Below are 25991 nucleotides of genomic sequence, written 5' to 3' on the forward strand. Positions count from 1 at the left end.
AGATGAGAAGAAAGGAAGGAAAGAAGGAAGGAAGAAAGGGACAGCCAAAAGTCAACTCTTTAATGAATAGATTATGAAACAGAATTTCGTAAATGCTTGATAATAGTGAGGCTTCAATGACATGACATAAACATTTCTCTCCTGCCTATGAGCCTCTATGGGAATGATTGCAGTTGTATTCTTTGAGCTTGAAGAAAATCTTCCTTCACAAACAAAGCACAGCACAGCACAGCAGAAGAAAAATGCCCCTACACTTTCAGTAATGAGCCTAACTCTGCAGTGGAGTGGAAGATAATGGGTAGCCGCTCCTCAGTCTTCCCCCTCAGTCTCACTTTGGGATGATGTTTATATATTCACAGATCTTATATCAAGCCTAATCTCATGTGCAATCTCATCTTTTACACTTCACCATGCAAAGGATGGGTCTGTTGGTTTCCTCTGGGCTCTTGGTGTGTGCTGAAAATCAAACATTACACTTGATGTTCGTCTTTTTTAAAAGACTAGGATTTGAACTGACATAAATTAATTTTTCTGTCAAGTTCATGTAAGCATTTATAATTATTAATGAAAGTTAAGTATATGTTTAAAAAAAGTACTTCCTTTGTGCTTGCAAACAGAAAAATCGTGGGTCTGGTATAAAATGTACACAAAGTTTTGTTCCATGAGATAAGAGCAATTATTTCTCCATGGCACTTAAAGCGTTTCTGTCAATCCTGCTGCCCTTGCTTTGGCTCCAGTCCCAGTGCCTTCTAAAAGGGGGAAAAAGCTAACTTTGAAATCCACAGCTGTGACCTCAGGCCTCTTTCTTTTTTAACTAGCATTTCTTCTTTTCAATATTTTTTACCCTAAAGGCGAAAACCTAAGGAAAATGTGAATGTTATGTTTAACCAAGATCTTCTTTTAATGACTGTGAGGGTATTTATGCTTCTATAGGCAATAGATGTGGTCTGTTGATAAAAGGTAATAATGATATTGCTTTTGGCTAGCAGTTGTAATGGGACTGTAGACAGTTAATCATTTATAAATTAATAAAAGAGTTGAGTATTGATGGATTTGGTTGTTGCATTTGCTTCAACAGTTCTACACTTCGTTTTCTTGAGCAATCGAATGGAAGCCGATGCCACTCTTGGTTCTAGAACACCATCCAGATTACCTGAACATGGTCCACGTTGCCCTCATTTTCTACTGGAGATTTGGAAGCCTATCTATTGACTAAGAGATGTTGAGGGCTATAAACTCAGATGACATTTAAAGAATAGTAGCATGGATAGAAAATTTAATAATTTTTAACCTAGGAATCCTGAATGTTGTTTGCTGTTTTGAGATGTCAACACACCTGGAGTGCTAATGGAATCATTGACTTTCTTGGAATTTCCTAGATTGAAGCCTCCATCCTATTTGTACTTTTCCACTTGATGGTTCCCCAGACAGCTTTCTTTCAGCAGCTCATTCATGCAAAAACTTGGGCAATGACATTTACTAGTCCACTGACTTGATTTTACTCAGAAACTTGCATATATTTTTAATATTTTAAATTCTTACTTTTAATTTTCTTCCATAAGTAATAAGAACCTATCTATTAATAAATTTTCTTCTCAAGTTGATGACTAAGCAAAATAGTAAGTTTTCTGTTCATCCAAATGTTAGGTTCAGGCACCTTCCTCTTCCATTTGAAAAAAGTTATTCGTATGATAAATTTATGCTTTCTCATTAGCCAGAGAAATGTAAATTCTTTCTTCCATTCATGTCACATTGAGAACAGGAAGGTAATGTTTTTATTCTGCATGACTAGCATTCTCTACTTCGAGATAGTAAAGGACAAATAGAAAGAAAATCTATTCTTAAGATTGTGTCTTTCAGTGCTTACTGACTTCAGATGCTTTCATCTGATTTCAAACTGATTTCAGTTTGTGGAGTAGTAAATTCTTCATTCATCTAGCTCAATGAAGGGTGACTTCTTTTTTTTTTTTTTTTTTTTTTTGAGATGGAGTCTCGCTCTGTCTCGTCTAGGCTGGAGTGCAGTAGCCTGATCTCGGCTACCTGCAGTCTCTGCCTCCTGGATTCAATTAATTCTCCTGTCTCAGCCTCCCGAGTAGCTGGGACTACAGGTGTGTGCCACCACACCTGGCTAATTTTGTATTTTTAGTAGAGATGGGGTTTCACCATGTTGGTCAGGCTGGTCTCAAACTCCTGACCTCAGGTGATCCACCCGTCTTGGCCTCCCAAAGTGCTGGGATTACAGGCATGAGCCACCCTGCCTGGCTGAGGGTGACTTCTTAATATGAATCATCTTTCAAAGAAACAGTGCATTTCATCTGGGGTCAGAGATTGTCCTTCACCAGTATGTGAACTTGGGCAAGTGCCTTAGTTGCACCTTGGTTCCTTTATCTATAAAATTGGAATAGCAATGTATGTTTTGAAGATTAAGTGAGCTTTTAAGCTGAATCATTACATGAAGTAGGGGAAAGGGAACAAATATTTATTGACCCCTTATTATAATGCATTATATTCATGATATCCATTATCCTATTAAAAGTTGTCATCTCTCCTTTGCAAAAAGTATTGCCATCACCTTTTCTAAAAATAAAGAAACTAAGGTTTTGGAAGAAACAATAACCTGCTCAAGGTTATTAGCTAAGTGGTAGAACCAGGAATGAAACTAACATCCAACCCCATGTTGTACCCCATGCCTATGTAGGAGAATGTTTGTTTCTTTTCTCTACACTCTGTTTTTTAAAATGAGAAAGAGAGGCTGGGCTTAAAAGTGGATAAAAAAGGCTAACTTTTCCATGAAATATTAACTTTTCTTTTCTAACAAAGTAATTTAGAGAGTATGTAATAAAAACGTTCTTAGCTTTTTTGAAATACTGGAACATTTGTGTAGTGTTCCAGAAATGTGTTTTGAAGTTTGAATGACCTACACAAAAAGTAATACAGATCTACTCATTTTTGTAAACTGTCAGAAAAGATAAAACATTCTGGGCTGATTCATGACCATGTGTTTGTATCTTTCTGACAGGTATAAATCAGCTATCCTTGAAAACTGGATCCAAGTTTATAAAACGTGATTATCTTTTACTTGGTCCTGAATGCCTTTACAATCATTTTCTCAAATGTTTTTAAATGAATATCTTATTACCATAATATATCCGTAGTAGCCCTCTCAAATTATCATATAATCAAAAATATTGAATTACCAAAGTGAAAACCCTAAGGACAAACAACAGGTCTCAGTAGAGTAGATTATAGAAGCTCATATGTTTCAAGGAGAAAAATTTATCCTTGTAACATAATGAAAGCATTTTACAAAATTGGCTTCAATTATTAAACTAGGCTAGAGTATTACATTCTAACACTTGGTCTTAGTTCTTTGTCATAAGGTCACTACTGTTTGACAAATGGATATGCCTTGGGTAAGAAACAAATGCCCTTAGGTTTGTGTTGTCTTGCAAACTGATCAATTCATTAGTGGGGTTGTAAAAAATAATACATATAATGGCCAGGCGCGGTGGCTTATGCCTGTAATCCCAGCACTTTGGGAGGCTGAGGTGGGTGGATCATGAGGTCAGGAGTTCAAGACCAGCCTGGCCAAGATGGTGAAACCCCGTCTCTACTAAAAATACAAGAAAATTAGCCCGGCTTGGTGGCACGTGCCTGTAATCCCAGCTACTCGGGAGGCTGAGACAGAGAATTGCTTGAACCCAAGAGGCAGAGGTTGTAGTGAGCTGAGATCGTGCCACTGCACTCCAGCCTGGGCAACAGATCGAGACTCCATCTCAAAAAACATATGTATATATGTTATATATTTTGAGGCTGATGAAGTCTTTTGTGTGTATTTTTATTATACTACTTTGACTTTCTAATTTAACAAATAGAAACTTAAATGTTACAATGTTAACATCATTTTTGTTTTTCCTTTTCAGTGGCTCCACCCACAAGGTTAAGATATAATGTAATATCTCATGACAGTATACAGATTTCATGGAAGGCTCCAAGAGGGAAATTTGGTGGTTACAAACTTCTTGTGACTCCAGCTTCAGGTAAAAACAATTGACTTTGTTTTGCAGAGCATTAGCAACTTTTCATGCATAGGCAACTAAAAACATGTAGTGCCAAGCATTGTGTTGGATTTTTTGAAAGCTTTTGGTTTGTTTAATCTTTAGTGTTTAAAATCTTACCCTCTAATCAAGGTAATAATGTTCCCCAAAGAGTGAAGAATGACTCTTGGCTCTAGTTCTTTTTAGACCAAATTATCAGACAATCAACAAGTTTTATTTCCTCTGTTTAGACATAAAATGAATACTTTGAATTCACTGGAACTTAAATATACAATGCACCTGAGTGTCCAATAGTTTTGACTGGTTGAATAAACTATTATTAATTAACTCAATAGAATAATATTCAGCATTATACATTAAAATTAGGCTAAGTGGACATTGTGAAAATAAGTGATAAGGCAGGAAAAACATAAGTTGAACACGTTTTTTGATCATGAATAGTTATTTAAGGATGCTTTAAATTAAACATCTTTATTTTAAAGATGATGCTTAAATGATGCTTAAAGGTACTTTATTATTTAAAGAAGCTTTAAATTAAGTGTATTTAAATAATGAAGTATCTTTCAACATCATTTGGTTGAGTTTTTCTTTCTCATATTTTATGTTTTTATTATACGAATATAATAAGCTAAAATAATACAGACCATGTAGGGAAATTGCCTCTGTGACATGGTTGTTATGAAGATGAAGATGGGATCAACAACTGGATTGCTTGAATTCAAAACTCGATTCTGTCACTTATAAGTAGTGTGATTCAGGCAAGTTAATGACTCAGTGCCTCAAGTTTCTTCTATACAATAAGCAAACAATATTTGTACCCACCCCATGGAGTTTTCTATGAATTTGCAACTCAAGGTTGATCTGGAATCAGCAGCATTGGCACTACCTGAGAGCTTGTTAGAAATGCAGAATACTGGGCTCTACCCTCGACCTCTTCAACCAGCGTCTGAATTTTAAAAAGATCCCCAGGTGATTCCTATGCACATTAAATTTGGGAAGTACTGGTTGTGAAGACTAAAATAAATATAAAGCCCTTAGAACTGTGGTGCCATATAGTAAGTGCTCAGTAAATGTTACCTATGATTGTCATAAAGATGCTCTCAGGTCCCATTACTTCTCCAAGGATCCATTTTCACACAGTACCTAATAAGTACTTAATAATACATGTTTGTATAATATATATTTATGTAAACATAATAATTATTTTTTCTTTTTATTGGTGATAAAGAGGATTATATGGAGCTACATGCCTTTCAGTGGTAGACCTTTTCCCAAATGATACGGTGAAGGAGACAGATGCTGTATTGTTCAATAATGTGGACGTCTTACTCAACAGTTGACGTAAACATTCAAACAAGACAAACAGATGAAACACCTGGTTTCTTGCTTGGTCACCAAAAGGCCATATCTTTTATTTATTTTTTAATTTTTAAAATTTTTTGAGACTGAGTTTCGCTCTTTGTTGCCCAGGCTGGTGTGCAGAGGTGCGATCTCGGCTCACTGCAACCTCTGCCTTCTAGATTCAAGTGGTTCTCCGGTCTCAGCCCCCCGAGTAGCTGGGATTACAGGCGCCCGCCACCACGCCTGGCTAATTTTTATATGTTTAATAGAGATGGGATTTCACCATGTTGGCCAGACTGGTCTTGAACTCCTGACCTCAGCTGATGTACCTGCCTCAGCCTCCCAAAGTGCTGGTATTACAGGTGTGAGCCATCACACCCGGCCTGACATATCTTTCATTAAGAAATATTATCCATAGACTCATTAGAATGACTTCTGGTTGAGCAATACCAGATGTCCACTTTTCCCATGGTGGCATACAGAAGTGACTTTCTTATGGAAAACAATATTCTCAAACCTGGTTCAGAGTTTTCATTTCGGAGTATGACTCAATTTTGAAATTTCTTTGATTTTTAAAATATAGCTTATTTTTTTAAAAATAAGCTATCATGGGAAATTTAAATTTAAAAGATTCTTGAACATTTATGATTCTGAAGGTCAAAATACAAGTTACTATTTTTTGGTACCTGTGAGAATCCCTCGTGTCTGATCTTGAAAGGTAATTTTTTTTCCTTCAAGTGATTGGTAGCTTAACTTTTTCTGATTAATTGCTGATAATACCAAACTATTAAGTACCCCCAAGCAAGTGTTACTGAGGAATCACAGAATTGCAGAAGTGGCTTGGGTCGCCTCTGAAACAAACCTTCATCTGAATCCTTCAGTCCTCTCTTGAAGAGTGCACCCAAGAAGTAGATGTCTAGTTCTTGCTTAGACATCTCCCATGGCAAAATAAAAATTAGGAGTGAAAGCAAATTATTTCTTCGAAAATGCTAGGTTTATTTTCCACAGTGTGCTTACTGCAGCAACCCAAGACAATCAGTCTTGACAATCTGGTATCTATTTGATTAAACATAGTAAATAAAGAGTAATACATACATTTAGCCGCAAAGTGTTTATAGCTATTTCAACACTATGAGATATGGTCCAACTACTCTTTCTGCCAGCCTTTCTGAAAGCATGTTCCATGGTATTCTGTAGGATGCTAATAGCTATTATGCAGCTAAATAGTTTAATGGTCAAATAAATTTGGGAAATGCTGGTTTAAACAGAGTTTAAAGCTTTTTTTTTGTTTGTTTCAGGAATCTCAAAGCCTCTAATAAAATAATACACTCCATAACTCTCAAAGAGAGACTCTAATATACAGGGTTTGTTTTTTGAGAAACTTTTTTTTTAGTGAAACACACATTGTGAAGGATATATTAGGTGCACTTTGTAGTAGGTGAGTTTTAAATGACAGAAGTTCCTAAAACCAGATTTAACATCTTGAACATAAACGCACATAAGGAAATGGGTTTTGGCAAGAGAAAGACTCCATTTTGCCCTCCAGTAGCAGGCAGCACAGTTAATAGCAGCATCAAATTTCAGATTTAAAAATATTAATTTTATTGGCATATGATTAAATTATAATCTGTATTATGTTTTACTAATTCAGCAAATTTCAGACTTCTCTTGCTGGTACTGCTAGAGAGACAGAAGTTTTAAATTAATTTTCCTTTTCTCAGACACATAATTGCAGGCAAAAATTAGAGAAGAAAAGTAAAATTTGGAATTCTGCATAAAAGTTGAGTACTTAATCATCAGCACTTTCAAGAAAGCCTTAGATGTCAGTCTAATGTGATGGAGAGGTAATGGGATTTTGAAATCTTTTCATGAACAAGCCAACTTTTAAGCAGCCAGCCAATGAGTGGTTCCTTCAGCATCCTGAGCCATTTGTGATCAGATTTAAGATAATTAAATTGTTCATGTTTCAAGGATGCTTTGACTCACTTTAGAGAGGCTGCAGAAAAAAATTCCAGTGTAAATAATTACCTTCAGCCTGCCCATATCTCCCCCTTCACATTTTTTTTTTTTTTGAAGTGGAGTCTTGGTCTGTCACCCAGGCTGGAGTGCAGTGGCGCGATATCGGCTCACTGCAACCTCCACCTCCTCAGTTCAAGCAATTCTCCTGCCTCAGCCTCCCGAGTAGCTGGGACTACAGATGAACACCACCACGGCTGGTTAATTTTTTGTGTTTTTAGTAGAGACAGAGTTTCACCACGTTGGCCAGGCTGGTATCAACCCCCTGACCTCAGGTGATCCACCTGCCTTGGCCTCCTAAAGTGCTGGGATTACAGGTGTGAGCCTCTGCACCTGGCCTCCTCCTTCACTTTTAAGTGAAATTATTTCCTCGAAGAGTATATGTGATGCTGAGGGCTTGCTGTCTTGTAATCTTGTACTATGTCTTTTCCTACTGTATAAAAGCAGTAGTGTGTTATGATGAAATATTTTTGTGAATTTGGTTTTCTCTAATTTCGACAATTGTTAGTTATCTAATGTAAAAAGAGTACAGCTAAAAAGGAAGATGGAAACTATATTATAATTAGGTGCAATACACATATATACCATTGTATGTATTTTTAAATGTCTTCACCTCTTGATGTATGTAAAAAAATCATGATGTACATTCTAAATACATACATTTTAAAATATATACAATAAAACACATTTCAAAAAATGCCTTCACTCTTTAACACCATCATTGCTAACTAATAAAGTTCCTTAATGTACACAGTGAACCTTATTTCTTAGAACTGATTTATTTTTCTCTTTTATTATAGGTGGAAAAACTAACCAGCTGAATCTCCAGAACACTGCAACTAAAGCAATTATTCAAGGGCTTATGCCAGACCAGAATTACACAGTTCAAATTATTGCATACAATAAAGATAAAGAAAGCAAGCCAGCTCAAGGCCAATTCAGAAGTATGTATTTACAGTTCTCAAAGCACCTCCGCAGGACTCTGTCCCAGCCTTGGATTTGAGTCTGTGATATATATTCTACAACTTAAAATTCTAGATTTTTCAGATTTGTAGAGATCCTAGAAGACCTTCAGTCTTACCTTCAACGAATTCCTCTGATCTCTAATACTTTCCTACCCTTCCCTTTCCCCCATTTTGCTGTATTCCTACTTATCCTTTATGCTTTAGTTTCCAATGTACTTCTTAACATTGGCTCCTGAACCTTACCCAGACATCTCTTCTATGTGATTTCTTAGCATCTAGAGCTTCCCTTCTGGTACTATAACACCATATTGTAATTGCTTATTTACTTCTCTGTGACCCCTAGAAGTCTGCAAGTTTTGCAAAGACTGTAACTCAATGATTTTTATTTCTCATTGTATCACAGTTGCATATTATAGGCCTGGCATATAATGGGTGCTCCATAAATATGAATGTCTGAATGGATAATGCCTGCATCTCCTCTGTAGGATCCCCAGAAAGTGCCAGTCCAGCCTCTACTAAAACAGCCTACACAACAGGGAATTTAACTCTTTCTAATTGTCAATCGGTTGACACAGGGACTGTTCTATGCCAGTCTCCATGATAAGCTGATTTGTCAGCAAATACAATGTGATAAATATGGAGAGAGTACATATAGGACTCTGTGAAGAGAGGTACTTTCTCTGCCCCAGTAATGGGCTGTGGAGAGGATAGGCATGGGAAAGCTTCATGTTTGAGCCAGTTCTCAAATAGTAAATTGGGCATTTGGAGAAAGGATAGAGTGTGCAGAGGACATTCTAAGCGGGAGCGAAAGCTCTGCGATGGTCCAATCAATGTCCACACAGTTCCTTAGGAAGCATTTCCTTAGATTGAGTTTAAAAATGGTCCACACAGTCTGGGCGCATTGGCTCATGCCTGTAATCCCAGCACTTTGGGAGGCCTAGGCGGGCGGATCACCTGAGGTCAGGAGTTTGAGACCAGCCTGACCAACATGGAGAAACCCTGTCTCTACTAAAAATACGAAATTAGCTGGGCGTGGTGGTGCACACCTGTAATCCCAGCTACTTGGGAGGCTGAGGCAGGAGAATCGCTTGAACCCAGAAGGTGGAGGTTGCAGTGAGCCAAGATCGTGCCATCGCCCTCCAGCCTGGGCAACAAGAACAAAATTCCATTTCAAAAACAAAAAATAAAATAAAAAATAAAGATCCACACAGGCCCTGATTCTTCTGTCTCTCAGGAGACATTCATTCACTCTTTTTTTTTTCTGTTGAACAAATGTATGCCACATGCCTACTAAGTGCCAGACTGTTTTCTAGGGACTTGGGCACATGACAAATCCCTGCCCCTAGGGATCTTATATTCTAGTGACCAGAGACTACAGCAACACCCGCTTCCTGAAAGTGGTGTTTCAAATGTGAAGATGAAAATTTTGTATTTTGAATGCAAACAGAAGATGCCTAGCCTAGTTAACTTTCTGTTACTTCATTGCTAAAACAGACTCTTTTTAAAAACCCAATTTATTATTAAGGACAATTTAAAGCATAATAAAAAATCATCAGAATAGTATAATGAACTCCTAAGTAGCCATCATCTGGCTTCAGCAATTAGCTGCTCAGGGCCAGTCTTATTTCTTCTATCCTTCAAACCCTTTTCGTTATTATTTTTTGAGCAAATCACGACATCATTTCAAGTAGATTTTTTTTCTAAATTTTAAACAATAGCTTTTAAAATCCTACCATAAGATGAATTCATAAATCTGTGAGGTGGTGGGTCTGGAACTTTGTGTGCAGCAATGTTCTCTCTAGACTTTTTACACCCCTTCCCTCCCTTTTTTGTCTTCCTCTTGTTGGTAATATTTTGTGAGACATATAGGCTGGTGCAAAAGTAATTGCAGTTTTTGCAATTACTTTAAATTGGAGAAATCGCAATTACTTTTGCACCAACCCAATATTTTGTGAATATTTTAAAAATTTAAAAGAAAACACAACTTGGTTAAGTTACCTCTTGAAACTTCTGAACAAAGACATTTGGCAAATTCACCTGTTAGCAGGACATACACATGTTGTAAATGTTACATTCTTTTGAGATTCACTTTGTCTGGGAGCTTTGGAAAAGGTTTTTATGTTATTTTTGGTTTAAATCAGCCTTCTGTCTCATTTTACTGGCACTGTACTTTAGTTTCTGGCCTCCAACATTCCTGCATGAGTTGCTGAAATAACTTCACTTACAGTTTGTGAGAAGCAGTAAAAGGGATAAGGAGAAAAGATTCATCTTTCTCTAGTCTGAGGTTTTGCAATTGATTATTTCAAACATTCCACCGATTGAACAGCAGAAGAAACACAGAGAGTCATATAAATCTTCCCAGGCTACTTCTTCAAAACACGTAAAAGGAAATTCATTTGTTTCCATCTTGCTTAACTCTGCTAAGATAGCTGTAGAGAAACAATGTAACTTTTAGCTAGATAAATAATATGCAAGCATGTATGTTTTTAGCTGTGTTATTTTTATTGGCAGGATAGATGGATTTGTTCTGCCCAAAGAGCAGTTTGTATGAATAAAATGAAAATTGCTTGGATAGCTTTCTTTTCCCTTTTGCATTTCAGTTATATTCTTGCTCTCTGTGAGACGGAGCTAAAGCCTCGTCTCCTCTTCCTAGAAAACTTTCGTGGTTGAATGCAGGAAAGTGGTGATCAAGATAAAGCCTTGTGGCTATAGGTTTGCATTTAGTGCAGGGATTTGCATTCTTTATGAGTTCATATTTTGATATACAGTAAAACATAAGAAATGATCTTTGAATTTTTAAGACAGAAAGGAATAGCTGATCTAATAGGTATTATGATTCCAAATTTGCCACAAGAAATTCAACCACTTCCAGCCTCAGTTTCTTCACCTGCAAATGAAGGTGATGATATGCCTATTACTCTGCAGATGAGCTTACTTCACCTCATAGTAGAGCATGGTAGCTATTGTTGTAAGAAATATCATTTTGCTTGTAACAATCTATTTTCCAACTGATTTTGCCCCTACATGAGGAAGACATATATATCTTACATGTGACATAGTGGATCAGCTTCCATAATGTCTGTTATTTTTTCTTGTTTATTTATAGACTGCTTTTATAGCTCTGTGTTTTAATTTAGGACCTTTAAATATGGAGGGCACCTCTTCATTGATTAGGAGAGACACAAGATGGAAATAAAGGTTTATTACTTACAGGTCCTGGAAGTTACATGGTATGCCTGGAGGCCACACCCATGGAGGTCAGGGAGCACATGAAGTGGGGGCACCCGTAAGCCAAGGTCTTTATTGGGGTCCAGAGCATTATCCCCGGGTTTCTCTGAGGAGAGTTTTAATTGGGGGATTTAAAGTAAGCAGGCATGTGTTCCAGGAGGTCACGCTGTGACTGAGAGGTGGTCACTGTGGCATATCTGCATAGTCCATGCAGAGAATGAGGGTCAGAGGGGCCAGTCAGGTGGACTGTATGCAGCTCTCCCATAGGGAAGTAGAAGGTAGAAATAGATCTAGGAGAGAATAATGAATAATGAATAATAAGAGTAACTCCCGAGTAGAGACTGGCAAAAACTCCACTGGAAAGGTGACATTTGAACTAGACTTTGAAAGATGGGCAGGGAGCAGTTGTTTAAGGCAGATATCTGGATTAACCACATTTAGGAACTAGTGCTTTAGGGTATGTTGTAGGACTGGAAACTGCGTCAAGGATGACTGAGTCTGTTTCTAGTACGAGTAAGTCCAACATATTTAAAATGGATGCTGAGGCAACATAAAATTTATAAGAATTCAGCACATTCTATGTTGGAAAATTTTTTCTCTTTTAAATGTGTTTTGTCAATCTTTGCCTGCAAATTCCTGCCTTTCTTTGGAAGTCTGACTCAAAAGGGAAGTTTCTCCAAGTCTCTACCTCTGAATTTATTACTAGTCTTTCCTAGAGCTATTTCTACCTCCAGCATCACTCAGCACGATCTTTCGCATATTAAAGTTGCAGACATATTTTGTTTTAGAAAATGCAGGTAATTTGGGGTGACAGCCCATGTGTGGGTGGGGTTGAAGATACAGATTTGGAAATTATCTATGAAAAGGTGAGAATTTAAATTGTGGGATGGTAAAATTACAGGGGGCTGTAGAGGGACACAAGGCAACGTTAGTATATGATTGTGTTTCATGAATAGTAATAGAGAAAGAGCCCAAAGAATGAGAATGAAAAGGAGTGGTCAAAAGGAGAAAACCAGGATAAAGCCATTCTAAAAACTGAGAAAGAAAAGCATTTAAGTGTGTGTGTGTGTGTGTGTTTGTGTGTGTGTGTGGTGGTGGTGGTGGTGGTGGGGGTGCTCCAAAGTGCCAATGCTTATAAAGAAGTCGGTGAATGAGGTCTTAAAAAATTGTTATAAAAATTTATACATATCAGGATCGAGGTATCTTACATTTTTATTTTTAAAATCTTTTAAAATTTTGTTTTATATCCTGGAATTTAATCTCTGGGTAGCAGAAAGCCAAGGAAGGTTTCTAAGAAAAGGAATAATAGAATTGGAGTGACATGACCTTGGCAAATGACAAATCTCAAACCATTTCAGCAAAGGGATGGAAGACAGTGGAAAGAAAGGGGAGGAGGATATGATAAAGACAGGATGAGTGGAACAATATCCTGGAGAAGGCAGCAAGGGTGGTTCAGAGGAAATCATTGCTTCCCCTGTGTAGCTTACCCTTTAATACATTTGCTGATTTCCATGAAATGAATGTAGCAATTAATTGAAATACCTTGGCTCACTTCTGCATTTTCACAGGGTGTTTTATTTGTGCAGAAACCACTGACATTTGGCAGGCTCTTGACTGCTTCAAACAGCCTAAGGTGCTATTTGGCAGAAAAGCAGCTGTGCAGTTTTAAGGAGAGAATGCAGTGGAAAGTTAAGCTAATGGTGTAGGTTGATATGAATTTATTAAAAGGCCAAGGGGCATTTTTTGGTCCTTGAACATTTTCTAATTAAAGCCATAAAAAAACTACCATGTATTAATAGAGAACTTTTTTTAAATTTGAAAAGGAATTATTATAAGGCTCTTCACCTTCTTTTTTTGCTGATGGAGCAATTCCAAATGAGGCTATTCATGGTTAAGATCTTTCTAGAATGAGGACCAAGCTCATAGGCTAAGTCCAGAGACTTGAAGATATGGCTTTAACCCCGTGCCAGCACTTAACTGGTTTTATGAGATAGGTTTTAGCTTTCTGGTTCTTCATTCCCTCATGTATAAGCTAGGGATAATTATGCTGATTTTACAGCAGTTATGAAGGATTAAATATATGTGACACATCTGCCCATAGTGCATACTCAGCCAAAGTAATTCCGTAAGTGTTTCTGTGTCTTCTCATCACCAAGTTGAGAAAAAACAAAACAAAACAGCAGTTCTAATATTTGGGGATGAGTTTGTACCACGGAGCTAATTTCTATAGATACTTTTAGGGCTTTCAAGGGTTTTAGTAAAACTCACGGAATATTTTCTTTTAGACTTTAATATAACATGGTGCTGTATCTCTACTTTTCTTCCAGTTAAAGATTTAGAAAAAAGAAAGGACCCAAAGCCCAGAGTCAAAGTTGTGGACAGAGGAAATGGGAGTAGACCATCATCACCAGAAGGTCAGAGACGATTTTGATTAACTCATGTTGGGAGTTGGGTTGTTTTAATTACACAGGCAATACTCACATATGGGGTTGCTGGTCCCATCTAAGAAGTGCAGGTCTAACATGAAGATCGCCTGTGGCCTCTTTGTACTCTTCCTTCCTTTCCCACACAAGATGACCCTCAACCCTTTGGCATGTGACCTTTTAGACACCTTTCTCAGAATGGTGCATATATGTACAGCCTATCATATTTCTTGTTCTGTGCATACCTTTTCACTTGGAAACCTTTCCATGCCAATTCATATAGGAGGCAGGATCACCCAGTGTAAATTGCATGGGCTCCCCCACTTGCCTGCCTAAATTCAAACCCCGCCTTTACCACTTCGAGTGATCTTATACTAGTTATCCAAATGTCTATGTCTCTATTTCCTTATCTGCAAAATGTGGAGAATGGGATTCAGATCATAGAGTTCTTTGGGATAAAATGCGTTGATATGTGTAAAATAGTTAGAACATTGTCTGCCATTGAATAATGTTAGGTATTATTGTTAGTCTACCTTATTCTTTTTAATAGCCAGATAGTATTCTATGGGATAGACTATTATAATTTATTGATTAGTCCCCCCAACCCCATTTTTTTTGAGGCAGGATCTCACTCTGTCACCCAGGCTAGAATTTAGTGTCACAATCTCGGCTCACTGTGACCTCCACCTGCCGGGTTCAAACGATTCTCCTGCCTCAGCCTCCTGAGTAGCTGGGATTACAGGTGTGTGCCACCTTGCCCAGCTAATTTTTGTATTTTTAGTAGAGACAGGGTTTTGCCATGTTGTCCAGGCTGGTCTCGAACTCCTGACCTCAGGTGATCCCCCTTCCTCTACCTCCCAAAGTGCTGGGATTACAGGCGTGAGCCACTGCACTCTGCCGATTATTCCCCTTTTGATGGCATTTAATGTTGTCTAATTTTCACTATCACAAACATGCTGTAACAACGTATTTCTAACTGTGGAACTGCAAGGTTAAAGGATAAGCAAATTTTAGACTGCCAAATTGATAGATGGCAGGCTCTATCAATATCAACTTAAATTTTTTTCAATAATTTGTACTTCTGTTAACGATATGTAACAGGAATTATTTCATATGTTCTTTTCAACATTTGAAATCCTTAATATTGAAAAAATTATCCAATTATATCTCATTTGTTTATTTTACATCTTTTTGATTACTAGTGAGGTTGAACATTTTTTCATATCTTTAGTAGTCATTTGTAATTTTTCCTGTTTATTTTTGTTTTGTGTTGTCTTTATTTCTTTAATGAACATATAAAAACTTTCTAAATATTTTGAGTATGAAACCCTTTTCTACATATTGTTGTATTTTTGCAAATATTTTCTCCTGGTATGTAATTTGCCTTGCAACTTTATTCATCTTTTTGATAATTTTTAATACAATTTAAAAAATTCTTTTTTTTTTTTCTTTTATTATTATTATTATTATTATTATTATTATTATACTTTAGGTTTTATGGTACATGTGCGCAATGTGCAGGTAAGTTACATATGTATACATGTGCCATGCTGGTGCGCTGCACCCACCAACTCGTCATCTCGCATTAGGTATATCTCCCAATGCTATCCCTCCCCCCTCCCCCCACCCCACAACAGTCCCCAGAGTGTGATGTTCCCCTTCCTGTGTCCATGTGTTCTCATTGTTCAATTCCCACCTATGAGTGAGAATATGCGGTGTTTGGTTTTTTGTTCTTGCGACAGTTTACTGAGAATGATGATTTCCAATTTCATCCATGTCCCTACAAAGGACGTGAACTCATCATTTTTTATGGCTGCATAGTATTCCATGGTGTATATGTGCCACATTTTCTTAATCCAGTCTATCATTGTTGGACATTTGGGTTGGTTCCAAGTCTTTGCTATTGTGAATAATGCCGCAATAAACATACGTGTGCATGTGTCTTTATAGCAGCATGATTTATAGTCCTTTGGGTATATACCCAGTAATGGGATGGCTGGGTCGAATGGAATTTGTAGTTCTAGATCCCTGAGGAATCGCCACACTGACTTCCACAAGGGTTGAACTAGTTTACAGTCCCACCAACAGTGTAAAAGTGTTCCTATTTCTCCACATCCTCTCCAGCACCTGTTGTTTCCTGACTTTTTAATGATTGCCATTCTAACTGGTGTGAGATGGTATCTCATTGTGGTTTTGATTTGCATTTCTCTGATGGCCAGTGATGGTGAGCATTTTTTCTTGTGTTTTTTGGCTGCATAAATGTCTTCTTTTGAGAAGTGTCTGTTCATGTCCTTCGCCCACTTTTTGATGGGGTTGTTTGTTTTTTTCTTGTAAATTTGTTGGAGTTCATTGTAGATTCTGGATATTAGCCCTTTGTCAGATGAGTAGGTTGCAAAAATTTTCTCCCATTTTGTAGGTTGCCTGTTCACTCTGATGGTAGTTTCTTTTGCTGTGCAGAAGCTCTTGAGTTTAATTAGATCCCATTTGTCAATTTTGGCTTTTGTTGCCATTGCTTTTGGTGTTTTAGACATGAACTCCTTGCCCATGCCTATGTCCTGAATGGTAATGCCTAGGTTTTCTTCTAGGGTTTTTATGGTTTTAGGTCTAACATTTAAGTCTTTAATCCATCTTGAATTGATTTTTGTATAAGGTGTAAGGAAGGGATCCAGTTTCAGCTTTCTACATATGGCTAGCCAGTTTTCCCAGCACCATTTATTAAATAGGGAATCCTTTCCCCATTTCTTGTTTTTGTCAGGTTTGTCAAAGATCAGATACTTGTAGATATGTGGCATTATTTCTGACGGCTCTGTTCTGTTCCATTGATCTATATGTCTGTTTTGGTACCAGTACCATGCTGTTTTAGTTACTGTAGCCTTGTAGTATAGTTTGAAGTCAGGTAGTGTGATGCCTCCAGCTTTGTTCTTTTGGCTTAGGATTGACTTGGCGATGCGGGCTCTTTTTTGGTTCCATATGAACTTTAGAGTAGTTTTTTCCAATTCTGTGAAGAAAGTCATTGGTAGCTTGATGGGGATGGCATTGAATCTGTAAATTACCTTGGGAAGGATGGCCATTTTCATGATATTGATTCTTCCTACCCATGAGCATGGAATGTTCTTCCATTTGTTTGTATCCTCTTTTATTTCCTTGAGCAGTGGTTTGTAGTTCTCCTTGAAGAGGTCCTTCACATCCCTTGTAAGTTGGATTCCTAGGTATTTTATTCTCTTTGAAGCAATTGTGAATGGGAGTTCACTCATGATTTGGCTCTCTGTTTGTCTGTTATTGATGTATAAGAATGCTTGTGATTTTTGCACATTGATTTTGTATCCTGAGACTTTGCTGAAGTTGCTTATCAGCTTAAGGAGATTTTGGGTTAATACAATTAAAAAAATTCTTGAAAAATGTTTTACTCTGAATTTTGATGCATTTCTTGGTTTTCTAATATTTTAATATGAAACATTTTCCTATTTTTCTTCTAATGATTTACAGGTTTATGTTTATATTTATTACAACTTATTAAATATATTAGACATAAAATGTGTAAAAATAATGTCATAAACATGTTTGTCCAGATTAAGAAAATAAACCTGTTACCATACAGTTAAAACTCATTGCTTATTCCTATAAATTCCCTTCCCTGTCTTGTAGGAGGCTGCCACTAAGCTGAAGTCAGTTTTTATCATTCCAATATGTCTTTATCATTTTACTTCATATATATTTGCCAGCTTAAAACATATTTAATTATACAAAGTTCAAATTTTATATATCTTTGCTTATGTCTCCTTCTGTACATGTGGTAGAATTTTTCTAGAGTATATACCTTGGAATCAAGTTATTTAGTTGCTGCATATGTGTATTTTTATAGCTACTCTTGATATCTTTTTATGTTTTTATATCTAATACTTACTTCATTGTATTTTCTTTTTTCTAACATCCAGAGTTGAATGTTTATCCCTTAATTTTTAATTTTTCTTTTCTATTATATGCATTTTAAAATATCCAAGTACTGCTTGAGCTGTCCCACATAGATTTTGATATGTAGTATTGTTATGCTGTAGTTCATACTATTTTCTAAATTTCACTAGGTTTTCTTCCTTGATCCATGAGTTACTTAGAAATATGCTATTAATTTCTAAATATCTGGAGATTTTAGAAGAAGATATTTATTTATTATTGATGTCTAATTATTGCATTGTGGGTAGAGAATGGGGTCTGTAGGAATATTCTTTGAAATTTGTTGAGGTATTTTATTACTTAAATGTGGTCAGTTTTTAAAACCATTCCATGTGTCCTTGAGAAAAATGTGCATTTTAATTTCCCTCGATGGTATTAGTCCATTTCTATTTGTAACTCTGGCAATTTTGTTTTAAATACCTAAAGGCTAGATACATAAAAATAAGAGTTATTGTATTTTTCTAGTCAATTTTTTTTTCATATTTTGTAATGATTCTTTTTATTCTTAGTAATTCAATATTCACCTCAAGGACTATTTTATCTAATATTAATATAGCTATACCACCTTTATTTTATTTAGTACTCACATAATGCATTGATTCTCTATTCTTTAACTTTCACTCTCTTTGTGTCTCAAATTCAAGGTGAGTAATTTGTAAAGAAGATTTATTTGCATTAAAAAAATTCTCTTACAGTCATTGTGTTTTACTTGATAGCTTTAGTTTACTTAAATGTGTTGATGTTACTGATAATTCTGGACTTACTATTTATTTTGTGCTATTACCCTACATTTTTCTTATCTTTTTCCCCCCTTTACACCTTACTTAAAATTGACCAAGTTTCTTTTTTCTTTAAATCCATTTTAGCACTTACTGACCTGGAAAAGCTGACATAGTCTAATACTAATCAATATCTTTACTATTTCCCTCTAATACAGAATATAGAATTTAATAATGCTTTAAATTCAACTATTAATCTCCCATCTTACACATCATTCTTGACAAATACATTAACTTATTTTTTGCCTCACAAATATATTATTGAATATATTTATTATAGATATTCTTTAACAAACAGTGTTTGTCCAGATTTGCCCACGAAGTTGTTTTGCTCGCCATTTCATCTTGCATCTCAGACCTTCTCTATGTATCCACTTTCCTTCACAGAAGATCTGTGGTGGTAAACTTATCTTTATTCATGCAAAAATATCTTCACTCTGCAGTCACTATTGAGAGTTTAGCTGGGTACCAGATTGAGAGTTGTCTCCAATCATTTCAAAGACATTTTACTATCTTCTGGCTCCTGTTGCTTTGTTGAGATGTGTGTTTTCAGTCTAAAGGTTGTTCCTTGGCAGGTGACCTCTCTTTTCTACCTGGTTGCGTTTCAGGCTTGCTGTCTTTTATCTTTGGGGTTTTGCTGCTTCACTATCATCAGCCCAGATGTAGATTTCTTTGTGCTTCCAGATTTCAGATTTATATCTTTCACCAAGATTAGAAAATTCTTAATCTTTAACTCTTTAAATATTATTTTTCTCAGTAACTTATATTCATATTCTTTCTCTCAATTAGATTTATGACAGTTTCTTTGGACAATCTATGTCTTTTAATAGTAATATTTTCTACCTCTCTGATTTCACAAATAATATTTTGGGTTCCTTATATCTGTCTTTTAGGACACTAGATCTCTTCCCCTTTCTAATCTAGCCTGTTCTTTTCAATGGGGAAATCTTTTATTCCTAAAAATTACATTTGCTTCTTTTTCAAGGTTGCTAGAATTTTTTATGGTGCTTGGTTCCTTTTTAACTTTTTAATCATTCTGATATTTTAATCATGATCATTTTATATTCTGAATTCAATAATTCTATTATTAAAGTATTTTAGGGTGAAATTCTTTTGTTTGTTTGTTTGTTTGTTTGAGACGGAGTCTCTCTCTGTTGCCCAGACTGGAGTGCAGTAGTGCAATCTTGGCTCACTGCAACATATGCCTCCTGGGTTCTAACGATTCTCCTGCCTCAGCCTCCTCAGCTCATGAACTCATGACCTCAGGTGATCTACCTGCCTCTGTCTCCCAAAGTGCTGGGATTACAGGCATGAGCCACCGCAGCCGGTTAGGGTTAAATTCTTGTTACTTGTTTATACTGACTTTCATTCATGGGGCTGGTTTCTTAGGATGACGTGTCACTTTGGCTTGTGGACTCATGTGGAAATTCTTCACAGCATGTCTTAAGGGTGTGCTCCTTCAGAAGGGCGCATTTTGGTTGCTACTAACCTGGAAATACTCTATGTTAATTTCTTGTCTTAAGATACTCAGGGCTTGGTTACAAATTCACAGGAGAGACAGTTTTCCCCCACATAGACCTTAGGCCAATGTAAACACTTTCCTTGTCATCTCCCTTGCTAGAAAGCAGTTATTTTTGTAGTCCAGCAATTTGTAAGGATATAGCCCTGTGAGGGTGCCTACTTTACATAAGAACTATCAAGTACAACTTCCCACCTTGAATGCATTAAGGTCTTGTCTCCCATTCCAGCATGACTGTTACAGCTTAATGTCTTGATTGATAAATTTCTGGTTAAGGTGAAATCTACCAGATATATATTTTCCCTTGCAGTAAGTAAGTAGCTTATGATGAGATATTTTGAGACATGTAAATATTGTGTTTCTCATTAAAATTTCACCTACTTGTTTTAGTGTCTATTGATTCTTGCCTGAGTCAGTAACTATTATGAGGTTTCTCAAATGGTGATTTTTCTAACTCCATTTTTCATTCTACATTTATTATTTGGCATTCTACTCTAAAGAAGGTTTTTCCCTTCTCCCACATTTGTTTTTCTTTTCATATGAGTATGGACTGGTGGATTCTTAGTTTATTTGAGTGGATTATAATCCATTACTATCATTATTTATTATGATGCTCAAATTGTTCCAGATTTGCTAGGCAGGAACAATTTCATGCTGTCTCTTATGTCTTTTAAATATGTTCCCACCATTCTTTAAGTTATTTCTTACTTTCTGGCACAAACTTTACATTCTGAGCTCTTGTATTTTTTCTACCTGGCCCTAAAATGAACCATTTCTTCCAGGAGTCCTGGCTTCTTTTTGTGGAGAATAGTATTTTGAAACCAAAATATGGGTACTAGCTGTGCCTATTGCTTCTGGAGTGTCATACCATTATCTCTCTGTCTGTCTCTCATTCTCTCATTCTCTTGCTCTCTAGCAATCAATCATCTATCTATCTATCTATCTATCTATCATTTATTTATCATCTATCAATCATCTATCTGTTATCTATCATCCATCTATCATCTTTCTATTATCTGTCTCTATCTATCTATCTATCTATCTATTTTACTGCATCTTATATCTATCTTTTGCCCATAACACAGGGTTTATTTTAGCCCTCCTTCTTCTAATATTTATAACTCCCCTTTCAAGACAGTGAGAAACATGACTCCCAGTATTCTAAATATATCTACTCATATGGTCAATCACAGAAATAGTTTTAGAACTGCTAATCTGTGCATACTGCAAAAAGACAAACAAATCTATTAACTTGAGTTCAATGTTTGCTTTTAGTCTAGGGTATATCATATCTGTGTTCAAAAGGATCTTGGATTAGTTCTTTTCTTCCTTATTCACTGTGGTTTTCTTATTTATTTTAATACAGTTGAGTTAATCTGTGAGTATGTAAAACATTGGCACATTTCCAGAAGTTGAAAAGTCTACAAAAGGATGACACTGAAAAAGAAGTATCACATCTACTATTCCTTCCATCCAGTTTTACTTGCCTCTCCTACATAATCAGATGTGTTAGTTTCCGTCTTATCCTTTGTATGTTTCTTTTTGTAAAAACAGGTTTGTTAATATTTCTAAGGGAGAATTTTACAAGGAAGTTTGCAGGTTTGGATTGGCCTTTTTTTTTTTTTTGCCACTTGATGCTTAGACAATGGTGTTTAAGGTGAAATCTATGGACGCATTTGTGGATTAGAGTTTGGCGTCAGAATTTATTAGCTATAGCTATGTATTTCTAAAGTGTCTCAACTGCTGTATTCTTTCCCCTAATGCACCTTCCTCTTCCCTTTCCAAAACCTAGGATTGAGTGAAACAAATTAAAACTAAGAAGTAGACAATGGAAGAGTGAGGCTACTATTGGCAAATGTTCTAATAAATACCAATACACATTTGGAGAAGGAAGATTCATAAGCAATCTATTTCCTTCCTCCCTGGAGATATGTTTGAACATATATTTACGGAGGAGTTCTTTCTGAGCCCACTTTCAGGCAGGCGCTATCTCAAAGGGTTTATTGTAGTGATGAGGACTTGGGGTAGGGCAAGAACTTTCAGGAGGTTTGTGGAAAATAGGTGTCTTCCTCTTTCAGATGAGGGTTTCCATGAGGTGTGTGCCAGGGCAGTGAGGACTTTGTGAGAGCGCTGGTTATGTGAGAGAATTGTCTTAAGAAATAAGTTATAAACAATGGTGACAATTCAGGACAGAGTTATGGCTCCTAGGAGGTGGAGGGGCATGCATTAGTGTGGCCCACTGGAGACAAAAGATGCCCCCACTCCACCCCAACCACGTCGTTTATGCAACCCTTAGCATAAGCCCCTCCTCCAAGTCGTGGTACTCTCGTGATCCACATTGAACTATACTGCTCTTTGTTTTCCCTGAAATCTACAATTTTCTTGTATAAGAGTCTACATTGATAGTGGCTCAGATACAATCAGACATATTATACATATTTTACAATTTTAGTTTAAATGCAGAGTTAAGATCCTTAACAGAAGTGGCTGTGCAGTTAAATACTTAACTTGTTTCCAATCTACTGTACATGTTTCTTTAATAATGCAAAATGAACTCACAAACAAAAGTGGTATTTGCCTTTGAGCATAATATTGGCACATTTGCATTAATGGCTATTTCTCTATCATTGTCCAAACAGCTTTCTTTAATCATTTTTGGAGTTTTGCACAAGAATGCAGAACCTGATTGGAAATAATTAAGAGACTGATAGGAAAAACAGCATAGGGTTTTTCTTTTCCTTCTTTTTCAGTGATTTTTAAAATCAAGATCACCAGCCTTCTTTGTTTTGTTTTTAATGGATTTTTTAAAATACTGTAGTCTGTACAGTGATATAAGGGGTGACTCTCAGTGTTCTCGTTTTCTGGGGGAAAAATGAGATGAGCTTAAATTATTCTTTCCAGAAGTCAGCAAACTATGGCCCATGGGCGAAATTCAGTCTTCTATTTTTTAAAATAAGGTTTTATTGGAACACAGCTATGCTCATTCCTTTACATATTGTCTATGGCTGCCTTCCCACAATATCAGTTGAGTATTTGCAACAGAGATCATATGGCCTGCAAAGACTAAAATATTTTCTGTTTTGCTCTTTTCAGAAAAAGTTTGCTTATCTTTGTCTTAGAATGTTTAAAATTTTTGAATGTGTTGGCACACAATCCTTCACTAAACCAAGTAATGAAATGCTTTTCCAAGGACAACTGTTCTATTTTGCTATTTCATAATTGCATAGGCTGTACTCATAAAAATTTACATATGTACACATACCTACCTTTGAACATTTCTATCTCTTATACTCCCATATTTGATTCTTTTTTACTTGAAACATGAGAACTCTCAAGAGTTAGTTGTGAGGATTGAGTTAAAATGTGTAAAATACCTAGTACATAGTAAGTGCCACATATTTTATATATAGCACCTACTACATGCGTAAAATAGTTTAAATACATATATAAATAGCATAGTATTTGCTGTTAATAATAGCATGTGTATTTTGGAGGAGCTAAGATCATCATGGGCCAATGGTTTATATTATTGATTTAATAATGAATGCATAGAAGAGCTGGTAATTATCCCCTAGTGTCAAGCACTGAATTAGTTTCTGGGGATTAAGTGGTGAGCATGGGAGGCAGAATTCTACCCTCATGGAGCTTACATAGTCTAGCAGGGCTCAACACATGTGCCCAACGCCTTCTCTTGGGGAAGGGCCAGTTCTGAATTATGCAGTTATTATGGTTGAGTGTAGCCTGGGCACATGAGTATTTTCGAGGTATATTTTCACTTACTGGGATCTCTCACCTCCCATTAATACTTTTATGGTTCTTGGCTCACAGTCAAGAGATCGATTTGAAATTTTAACACCTTTCCACTAGCTATCGTGGGACTTAGATCTGGCAAACCCAGGACTGTGAGTTCAACGTGGTAAAAATAGGACCGTTAGGGTTTTAATTTCCATTAGGTAGGCATCAGGAGGTAGCTAAAGTACAGGGAACTAGATGGGTCTTGTAGGTTAATGCTGGCAAGAGCCTGACTCCACTTCTAGATTAAAGGGGAAGGAATTGGGTTCAGTCATAAACAGGACAATGGGGTTAAGTGTGGGCTAGAATTTATGCATTAAGGGGTTTGAAGGATACCTGGATCATAGAGTATGCTCCATTAGTGTTTCTTCCTCTTCTTCTTTCCCAGTTTTCTCCTCCTCCCTTTCCTTTTCTTCCTCCCACTTTCTCCTTCTTATTCTCATTGTTATTATAATTATTATTATCTAGATGGTTGACATGGTGTTCCAGCAACAACATCAAGGTGAACTAGAAAATTGCTCCTTATCCATGCAGGGGGGCCCTGAGGAAGCCACTCTGTATATGCCTGTGCCCTGAGTGAAGGAAAAGTCTTGAGAATGCATAACCTTGGGCCTGTGCCACACACAGCTTAGGTATTCAAATTTACATTCACCATGTGCTCTGAGGCCTGCCCACTCAAGAAATTAATATAAAAATGGCTTGCGGCTGGTAAAAGCAGTGGGATGACTGGCAGAAGCAAACACAAAATCACATTTGAGCCAAGGCCTGATAAAACAAGGCCAAAGGAGAGTTCGCAATTCACAATTTCAAAACATAGAAGTAAACTATGTGCCATAAGTAAGAGTCAGAAGACACAAAAGTGGTGGCCTCAGAAGTCTATGAACTTTAATTATGGAATCATTACATAAAGACTATATAATAAGGGCCTAGCGCAGTGACTCATGCCTGTAATCCCAGCACTTTGGGAGGCTGAGGAGGGTGGATCACTTGAGGCCATGAGTTCAAGACCAGCCTGGCCAACATGGCGAAACCTCGCCTCTGGTAAAAATACAAAAATTAGCCAGGAGTGGTGGTGCGCATCTGTAATCTCAGCTACTCTGGAGGCTGAGGCAGGAGAATTGCTTGAACCTGGGAGGTGGAAGTTGTAGTGAGCTGAGATCGTGCCACTGCACTCCAGTCTGGGTGACAGAGCGAGACTTTGCCTCAAAAAAAAAGAAGACTATATATATTTATTTTTTTATAAATATATATTATATTTATATATATTTATATATAGACATATATAGACATATATATAAAGACTATATATATAGACTATATATAAATACTATATATATAAAGACTATATATAAAGACTATATATATAGACTATATATATAAAGACTATATATATTAAAGACTATATATATATAAATAACAATATGATTACTAATGTCAGAAATATTTGAAAGAAGAGATGAAAAGAATGAAAAACCATGACAAAGAAAATAGGTAGATTAGAAAAGGGACCAAATGAACATAAAGAGTTCTGAAGAGCATAAACAAAAAAGATAGTCACACCCATAATCATGTTGGTAAAACTGTAGGGTGCTAAAATTTCAAAAGATAAAAGGGGAACACATAGGACAAAAAGAGCCAAATAAGAAGAAAAGGACTTATTGAACCCATTGCTAAATGATGGAGATCTCACTGTGCATACAGTTATTTGTTCTTCAGTTCTCTGGAGTATTAAATAAAACCTCTGGTTTTTGTTTGTTTGTTTGTTTTTAATTTAATTTAAGTTCTGGGATACATGTGCAGAACGTGCAGTTTTGTTAAGTAGGTATACACGTGGCATGGTGGTTTGCTGCACCCATCATCTACATTAGGTATTTCTCCTAATGCTATCCCTCCCCTAGCCTCCCATCCTCTGACAGGCC

General features: G+C 36.5%; 1 protein-coding gene across 3 annotated transcripts in view; it reads left to right on the forward strand.

Moving 5' to 3' along the window:
* Positions 1–25991, forward strand: part of COL14A1 (collagen type XIV alpha 1 chain) — a 241791-nt gene that overhangs the window by 30090 nt on the left and 185710 nt on the right. For all 3 annotated transcript variants that reach the window (XM_063669039.1, XM_054497822.2, XM_054497821.2), the window contains exons 3-5: positions 3924–4040; positions 8216–8359; positions 13936–14022. In XM_063669039.1, coding sequence (XP_063525109.1) covers positions 3924–4040; positions 8216–8359; positions 13936–14022 — 348 coding nt within the window. The remainder of the gene's footprint in view (positions 1–3923; positions 4041–8215; positions 8360–13935; positions 14023–25991) is intronic.

The sequence above is a fragment of the Pongo pygmaeus genome, chromosome 7 (genome assembly GCF_028885625.2).
Source record: "Pongo pygmaeus isolate AG05252 chromosome 7, NHGRI_mPonPyg2-v2.0_pri, whole genome shotgun sequence".
NCBI classification, from domain to species: Eukaryota; Metazoa; Chordata; class Mammalia; order Primates; family Hominidae; genus Pongo; species Pongo pygmaeus.